Source organism: Felis catus, chromosome A3, assembly GCF_018350175.1.
Source record: "Felis catus isolate Fca126 chromosome A3, F.catus_Fca126_mat1.0, whole genome shotgun sequence".
Lineage (NCBI taxonomy): Eukaryota > Metazoa > Chordata > Mammalia > Carnivora > Felidae > Felis > Felis catus.
The window spans coordinates 101,960,843-101,970,103 of record NC_058370.1 but is presented as its reverse complement, the minus strand read 5'-3'; the positions used below and the strand labels follow the sequence as shown (position 1 = coordinate 101,970,103).

The window sequence follows — 9,261 nt, the reverse complement described above, 5'->3', positions numbered from 1 at the left end:
TTGGCCCATCCCCCTACCCACCTTCCCTCTGGTGGCCACCAGTTTGTTGTCTTTGGTTAAGAGTCTGTTGGGGCGCCTGGGTGGCTCAGTCGGTTGAGCGGCCGACTTCGCTCAGGTCACGATCTCGCGGTCCGTGAGTTCGAGCCCCGCGTCGGGCTCTGTGCTGATGGCTCAGAGCCTGGAGCCTGTTTCAGATTCTGTGTCTCCCTCTCTCTGACCCTCCCCTGTTCATGCTTTGTCTCTCTCTGTCTCAAAAATAAATAAACGTTAAAAAAAATTAAAAAAAAAAAAGAGTCTGTTTCTTGGTTTGGCTCTTTTTTTTTCTTCTTTACTCATTTATTTTGTATGTTAAATTCCATATGTGAGTGAGATCATATGGTATGTGTCTTCCTCCAACTGACTTCTTTCACTTAGCATTATACTCTCTTATCTCCATTCATGTCATTGCAAATGGCAAGACTTCATTCTTCTTTATGGCTTAATAATATTCCTTTGTGCATAGATATATCACATCTTCCTTAACCATTTATCAGCCAAAAGACACTTGGGCTGCTTCCATGAGTTGGCTATTGTAAATAATGCTGCTGTAAACATACAGGTACATGCATCCTTTTGAATCACTGTTTTTTGGGTTTGGGGGGTAAATACCCAGTAGTGCAATTATTAGATAGTAGGGTTCTACTTTTGACTTTTTTTGAGGAATACTCTGAAAACTTAATGGACTAAAGTTGTTAGAAACTTGAGGAATTACAAAGGCAAGAGAATATAAATTTTATGCACCAGTATTGGAGATAAATCGACTTAAGTTCCTTTGTGCAGCTTGATTTGGAGATTTTGTTCACTCCTGAAGCTTGCCATTAGAATGTTTTACCCAGAGTAGTCACTACCTTCCCGTCCTGGTCCCAGATGAAGCTCTCTCCATAGGATGGAAAGCATCTCAGTGACATATAGTAGAACCACACAGCTGAGCCCTGCCTGGATCATCCACACCATTGTTAATACGAACATTTGTGAATATGAAAATTAATGCTTAGTATTGTCTGCCATTGGGTTGTGAGGGGTTTGTTAACAATCGTTATTGCGCAAAAGCTGACAAATACAGTATTTATACACCTGCACATTTATGTAGATGCATTTTTTATTTTTTATTTTTTTTTCAATATATGAAATTTATTGTCAGATTGGTTTCCATACAACACCCAGTGCTCATCCCAAAAGGTGCCCTCCTCAATACCCATCACCCACCCTCCCCTCCCTCCCACCCCCCATCAACCCTCAGTTTGTTCTCAGTTTTTAAGAGTCTCTTATGCTTTGGCTCTCTCCCACTCTAACCTCTTTTTTTTTTCCTTCCCCTCCCCAATGGGTTTCTGTTAAGTTTCTCAAGATCCATATAAAAGTGAACACATATGGTATCTGTCTTTCTCTGTATGGCTTATTTCACTTAGCATCACACTCTCCAGTTCCATCCACGTTGCTACAAAGGGCCATATTTCATTCTTTCTCATTGCCACGTAGTACTCCATTGCGTATATAAAGCACAACTTCTTTATCCATTCATCAGTTGATGGACATTTAGGCTTTTTCCACAATTTGGCTATTGTTGAGAGTGTTGCTATAAACATTGGGGTACAAGTGCCCCTATCCTTAGATGCATTTTTTTAAAATTGGCGCCTTCAATGTGAGTGTTTAGCAATCCATTCATAATGATATTAGGAAGAAATTAAAACAAAATATTATTTGAATAAAAGTTAAAAACTTAAGTTTTTAATGAAAGTTAAAAACCTTATTTATGGCAAATATGCATATATGTGTATCTATATACATATAAATGTATATATACATATTAGTTATATTCTAGGCAGTGCATAATTAAATATACATGTATTTATGTTATGTGACTATTATACATGTATATACATGGTGATATAACTATAAATACATGTTTATTTTTTTTCCAGATATAATTACGTGTTTAATGGTTATTGAACCCCTTCCAAATGAAAAATGTACTAAATTTGACTAAATTCTCACAAAAGCAAATTTCCCATAACCACACACACACACACACACATACACACACACACACGCACTGCTTTCATACAGAATAAGATTAAAAAATTGATTAATTCATTTGTTCATTCTCAAGTATTTATCAATGGATCACTATGTGTCTGGCATTGGGAAAATATTACCAAAAATCAAACCAAAGCAAAACACACAAAAAAGAAGGAAGGAAAGAAATGACATGATCCCAGAAGAGAGTTCTCTAATATAATAATGGACACTCAAGACATCAAAAAAAGCTTTTAGTAAACAGAGCAAATACACTCAAAAGAATTGATCATCAAGCTTCAGTATCAAACCACACAAAAAACGTATTTACAATACATGCCTATGGGCGGAAAAGCTGACTGACATTAAGAAAAAAATATCTACCATACAAATAATAGATACAAAGAAGAAAGGAAATAATAATGAGATCAATGAAATGGAAAATTAAATATATGTTTAAAAATATACAAATGCACATGTCTGATCACACTGATAATAGTTATAAAATGTTTGATGAAATTTAACAATTCATTAATAATTTTTAGTTTTTTTATTAAAAAAATTTTTTAACGTTTTATTTATTTTTGAAAGACAAAGAAAGAGCGCAAGCAGGGGAAGGGAAGAAAGAGAGGGAGACAGAATCTGAAGCAGGCTCCAGGCTCTGAGCTGTCAGCACAGAGCCTGACGTGGGGCTTGAACCCACAAACTGCAAGATCATGACCTGAGCCAAAGTCGGACGCTTAACCAACTGAGCCACCCAGGCGCCCCTCATTACCAATTTTTAATTAAGAAATGTCTTAGTAAACTAGGAATAAAAAGAATCAGAATAGAAGGCGATCATATAACTTCTCATACAAACTGGTTTATTTGTAAGGGCAAAAAGTGGGTGCTATTAAATATTAAAGATCACATTAGGACTGCGTCAGAGCAAAAGAGAAGTCATAGGTGCTCTAAGGCATGATAATTTGATGAGCAAAAACTGATGAGAATGAGAAACAGTAACAATAGAAAAAAATTTTAACCAAAAGACATTAACCTCTAAAATAAAGAATAAAACCATGGAAATAGAATCCAATAATGTATGAGCCTTCTCTACTGCATAGTACCTTAAGAGCCATTGCATGGATTTGATCTACAAACATATGCTCTCTTGTTGTCCATATCTCACCAATATTTGTTCTATAAGTAGCATACCAAGAGAGAGCTGATATTTCACACCCATCCCTAAAAAATGAGAACTCATGGAATTCTATAGGGAAAAAAGTACATTTTCAAACAAAAATTTAAGACTTAGAGGGTCATCCAATTCTTTTATTTTCTTGATTTTAGAAGGTGTAGCCTCTATTCTAATTACAAAATTTAGAGCCATGAGGACAAATAGGGGCCAGAAAAATTGGAGATGCTTTCTTCTTACAAACACGCTGGAGGAACTCCTCTGGGACTGGATGTGAATCCTGCGTCCGATGAGAAACCCCAGTTGGCACTGGGCCCTACAGGGGCCCTGGTTCTGTGGCTGCAGCCAGACCCGCCCAACCCCTCACTGATTTGCATGTTTCCCCCAGAGAATCCACATTTCTGCTCTTCAGGATCCCCATAAATAGGCTGCTCAGTGATTCGGGGCAAAAAAAGAACCTGAGGCAGGCCCTGGATTGAACATGGGGGTCCTGACCCAGCTCCTCTGCCTTCTGCTGGCCTGCCTCCCAGGTGAGGAGGGCGGCGCAGGGGACATCCCCGAGATGGTGCCCGTTCTCTCCTCCTGACTGGGGGGTCTCCCCAGGGCTCCGTGGATCTCTGACCCGGGATCTCCCCTCCCCTCGGAGACCCAGGTGCTCTCAGGAGACCAGGACGCCAGAACCTTCTGGGAGGGAATGGAGTGGGATCTCATAAACAACCGTGACTTTGTGTTTTGTTTCCTTCCCAGCTGCCAGCGGGACCGCTGAGTTGACCCAGTCTCCCACCCATCTCTCTGTGTCCCTGACAGACAGCGTGTCCCTCATCTGCAGGGCCAATGAGAGCGTTAGTGATTACTTAAGCTGGTATCAGCAGAAACCAGGCCAGCCTCCCAAGCTTATCATCTATGATGCCGATAATCTAGAGTCTGGCGTCTCAGACCGCTTCTCTGGGATTCAGTCTGACACAGAATTCATCCTCAAAATCAGCACAGTCGAGGCTGATGACGCCGCCATTTATTACTGCCAGCAGGATTATGCGCTTCCTCCCACGGTGCTGCAGCCCCGAGCATAAACCTTCCTCCCGGGCTGGGGCTGCTCCTGTGGCGACAACGGTTGTCAGGTGGCCGGGGTTCCAGCAGCTGCACTGTGCCCTGCGGTCTGTTGGTCGGGGCAGGGTGTGCTCTGGGGAAGGGCTTGTGGGGCTCAAGGGTGATGGCCTGCAAGGGACTTTGTCCTTCCAGAGTTTTCCTTTGGACCAACATAAAACAATGAATTCATTGAATTTTATCAAGGAGGCTTCTGGGTCAGGCTTGCAAAAGAATTTATCTACAGCATGGTCTTTGAATCTCTTCTCTGAGAAACTCTCCGGGAGATTTTGTTTTGTTTTACTTTGAGACAGAGAACTAGGCTGAAAAAGGAGCTCATAACCAGGACAATACTCCTAATACGTTTAACAATAACAACAGTAATAAAGCAGGAATACGACTGACAGTAAACAGCGACAGTAACTAGTCCGCCCATTGACATTTGCCGAAGTCTTGGAGATCTGCTATGCGTTCAATGATGCACTAAGGCCTCACCCTTCTCGAGTAATCAGTCGCACAATAATCCTCTAGAGATGAGAAATCAGAGGTTCTCGGAGCTCAGGTTGCTCAAAATACCAGTGCTTGTAGGGAAGAAGAGAGGGAAAAAATTCTAATTTTCAGACTCCGTAAGTCCTACTCAGTAATTCATTCATTCATTTAAAAAGTAGATAATATTATGGGCATCTGGCTGCCTCCGTCAGTTAAGCGTCTGACTTCAGCTCAGGTCACGATCTCACAGTTCATGGATTTAAGCCTCGAGTCGGGCTCTGTGCTGGCAGCACAGAGCCTGCTTGGGATCTATGTCTCCCTCTCTGTCTGCCCCTCCCCCGCTTGCTCTGTCTCACTCAAAATAAATATATAAAACATTAAAAGAAATAAAAAGTAGATAATATTAAGTGCAGTAAAGTGAACTAACTGTATATCAGGTGAATTCAAAGTATACACCCGGATAAAGATAAACATGTGCATATCCCCCTCTAACTGCTACCCAGTCCAGAGACCCGTGTTTCCAGCATCCCAAAGACCTCCTCGTGCTCCTTCCATCATTTCCAGACTCCATCCCCACCACGCCCGCCTGACCCCCAGCCGCCACCACTGTTCTCTTTCCTCTGGTCTTAAACTTCACATAAATGAAGTCACGCACTGTGTACTTTTTGGCAGCTGGCTTTCTCCGGCAACACGTTTTTGAACTTCGCTTTTGTGGTTGGTATGGCCATAATCTGTCCCCTTTGGCTGCGGAAAAGCTCTCTAGCATGTGAACGCATCACGATTTGCTTTAAATGTACGTGTCCTTCTAGATTTGAGACTGTCGTTGATAAAGATTTTAGGAACATTTTTGAAACGTCTTTTGTGAACTCACGCACTCACTTCCCTTGGGTACATTCCTCAGCATTGCAAGCAGGGCGTTGCGTGAGCTCGGCTGCCAGTTGCTATCTATGCTCCAGCAGCTGAGAATGAAAGTCCCAGTTGCTGTAATCTTTGCAATACTTGGTGTATTCATACTTTTTACTATAATCATATTGGTAGATCTTTAGGTGGTATTGTGGTTAAAACGTACATTTGCTTGATGATTAATGATGTTGAGTAACTTCTCATATGTTTTTCATTAGTTATTTGGATATCTGGGGAAATATCTGTTCAAAACACTATATATATATTTTTTTATATATATATTTATATATATAAATATATATAAATATATATAAATATATATAAATACATATATATTTATGTATATATATTTATATATATATTTATGTATTTATATATATATTTATGTATTTATATATATTTATGTATTTATATATATATTTATGTATATATGTATTTATGTATATATATTTATATATATACATAAATATATATGTAAATACATATATTTTGTTACATATTCTGAAAATGGATCTTTTACCAAAAATATGCACTGGGAAACCTTCCCCCATTTTTAAGAATGTCTGTTAACTCTCTTAATGATATATTTGAAAATAAGTTTCCAATCTTGATGAGGTCTAATTTATCAGTCTTTTTCTCCCTTAATTTTGCATGTGTGTGTGTGTGTGTGCTCCATTTAATAAATATTTGCCTTACCTTTGGAGCCTAAAGATATCCTCCTGTGCTTTGTTCTAGAAGCTTCATTATTTTAGCTCCCACGTGTAGATGATAATGCTCCAGGAGCTCATAGTTTTGCCAGATGTAAGGTGGGACAAGGTTTTTATTTCTACTGTCCATTTAATCGCATTTCCGCGTCCAATTGCTCCTCGTTATTTATTGGAAAAGAAAAACAGCCTATCATCCACTCCATTGTGTGGCAAATGGCCACCTCAGAATCATTTGTCATTTAATGTGAATATAATTTCTTTTACAAAAACCTTTATTGTACAGCAGCTTTAAAAAAGAACCAAGGTCTGAAAAAAAAAAAAAAAAAACTCTTGGAAAGCAAAGAGACTAGAAATGAGCTAGAAACAGAAGAATGCTTACTTCAGTTGATAGGAAAATTCAAGGGCAGGAAAACCCAGACCACCGTGAGAGAGTCAGAATGATAAGCTACCATGTTGGGAGTAGTTACTGGCTGGGAAAGTGCATGAATGAGGTTTCTGGAGGACTTGAAATCTTCAGTATTTTCATCCAGTTGGTCACCTACATGTAAACCTTAGTCATTTGTGCCCTGAAAATGTTTGCCCTTTTTTCCTGTACATGTTTCATCTCAATCAAAATGAAAAAGGACAAACCCAGAGCCTTTCAAACAAACATAAAGAAAAAAAGCAAAAATCACTAGATATTTGTGGAAACTCAACCCCGTTAAAATATAAATACGACTAAGAAAGTTCTGAAAGACCAGAAAACTGGTTGAGAAGATAGAAGGGGACACTGAACTGTGTGCCTTTACCCCGGAGGCACCACAGAGTTTATCTCTATTGATTTTCCTCGAACTACGGAGACATTTTATCTTACTTGGCTCACAGGAGAGCCTCCCAACCCCTCCTGGTTCTCTCCACACTGCTGCACCCACAGGGGATGTGCACACTGTTCTCTAGGAAGGCGCTTCCCTTGCAAGTCTGAGATAAAAGGTCAGCTCTTGGGGTGCCTGGGTGGCGCAGTCGGTTAAGCGTCTGACTTCAGCCAGGTCACGATCTCGCGGTCCGTGAGTTCGAGCCCCGCGTCGGGCTCTGGGCTGATGGCTCAGAGCCTGGAGCCTGTTTCCGATTCTGTGTCTCCCTCTCTCTCTCTGCCCCTCCCCCGTTCATGCTCTGTCTCTCTCTGTCCCAAAAATAAAAGGTCAGCTCTCATTTTGCTTTGACTTACCAGGACTCCTCAGTTCAGTTTCTCAAAAGGACATTCCCTGCTCAGTTCCGGGGCAGCTGATGCTCTGGATCGCTGGCAAGACAGAGGGCCGATGACAAAGGAATAGGGGTTGGGACGGTGAATTCTGGGGGCAGAGGTGCATATCAGGTGGATTTATCGACATGTTAGATGCATACATCTTGCTCCCTAGGATGGGTCATGTGATGTTTACATTCATGAGCCTGAGGAAAATTCCAGAAGGAACAAGGACCTGTGTTCTGATGAAGACTGTAACACAGAAGGAGAGGGATGGCACAGGTGACTTACACTCTCCTTTGAAGAGGCCCCTTTGTATGCTGCAAATCTCGGGTTCTTTTTGAGATTGGGTATTTTAGGGGTTTTAATCAAAACTTTAAAAATGGTTTAGCCTGTAATAAAGTAACAAAAGAAAAGTTCTAAAAATGACTCATAACGTTTGTACATAACCTTGCATTTCTCTCTTCTTACTTTAGGGTCTAGTGGGGATGTCGTGATGACACAGACCCCTCTGTCCCTGCCGGTCACCCCTGGACAGCCGGCCTCAATCTCCTGCAGGGCCAGTCAGAGCCTCCTGCACAGTAACCAATATACCTGTTTAAGTTGGTTCCTGCAGAAGCCAGGCCAGTCTCCAGGGTGCCTGATCTATAGGGTTTCCAACCGGGCCTCTTGGGTCCCCGACAGGTTCACTGGAAGCAGGTCAGGGACAGATTTCACACCCTTACAGAGCGGAGGCCGAGGATACCAGAGTTTATCACAGCCTGCAAACTCTACAAACTCCTCCCATAGCTCTGCCCACAAACCTCCCCTCTCTGGGTCAGGCAGCTGCCCGCCCCGTGGTGATAGTTCAGGGAAACAAGTGGGCAGATTATTGTCTTACTCTGTTCAGTTAGTCTCTGGGTGAGCTGGGATCAGCAGAGAGTTTCACACTTACAGACCAAAAGCCGTCATCTCTGGCACACGATTTTTCCCCTTATCCTTATGGATCAGTGGTGTATTTCTAAAGAATTCTTACGGGTTTTTTTCCCAAAACAATAGACTCCTATAAGGCAGATGGATAATAAAGTCTTGATGATCCAGAAAAATCAGGCACGTAGATATACGTTGCTTCCAGTGTTTTGAGACAACGTGAGCACTCTGAGCATAAACACATTCACGGAGGCTTCCCAGAGCTCCCTGTACCCAGCATGCCTTCTCACGGATTTTACCTTTGGTGGGTAACAATGTGCAATTATCTGTCCAAAGTGATCAGCTTGGGTCACCGGTGACTCGGGGCTCAGCAATCCACTCCAGACCATCTGCCGCTGGGGGAGCTCCCCTGCTGGGGGGGGGGGGGGTTGACCTCACTCAAGGGCAAACTCTCCCCTTTAAACAGAAAGAGGAAAATTCCCTTGGATCCAGGAAGCGAACAGGTCTCCGTGTCTCTAATCTCATCCAGAGCAGCGTGGGCTTGGCTGTTTGGCGTGACAAAGGCTAGAGGACGCAGCGCACACAATGTGTATGAGTATCACAGTATCACTCCATCCTCTAAAGGGTGACTGCAGGATATCAGACTCAGACCCCAACGAGACCGTCTCCCCACGTCACACAGCCACACACCGGCTTCCAGCCTTAGGGACCTGAAACCAACAGCA

The 9,261-nt window shown here is 42.0% G+C and overlaps 1 gene segment (V, D, J or C); it reads left to right on the top strand.

The window, feature by feature from the left end:
• The first annotated feature begins 3,657 nt into the window (after nucleotides 1–3,657).
• On the top strand, nucleotides 3,658–4,296 carry LOC111559716. The segment is given in 2 exon segments: nucleotides 3,658–3,756; nucleotides 3,974–4,296. Coding segments are annotated over 2 exon segments (372 nt in total).
• Nucleotides 4,297–9,261: the final 4,965 nt, after the last annotated feature.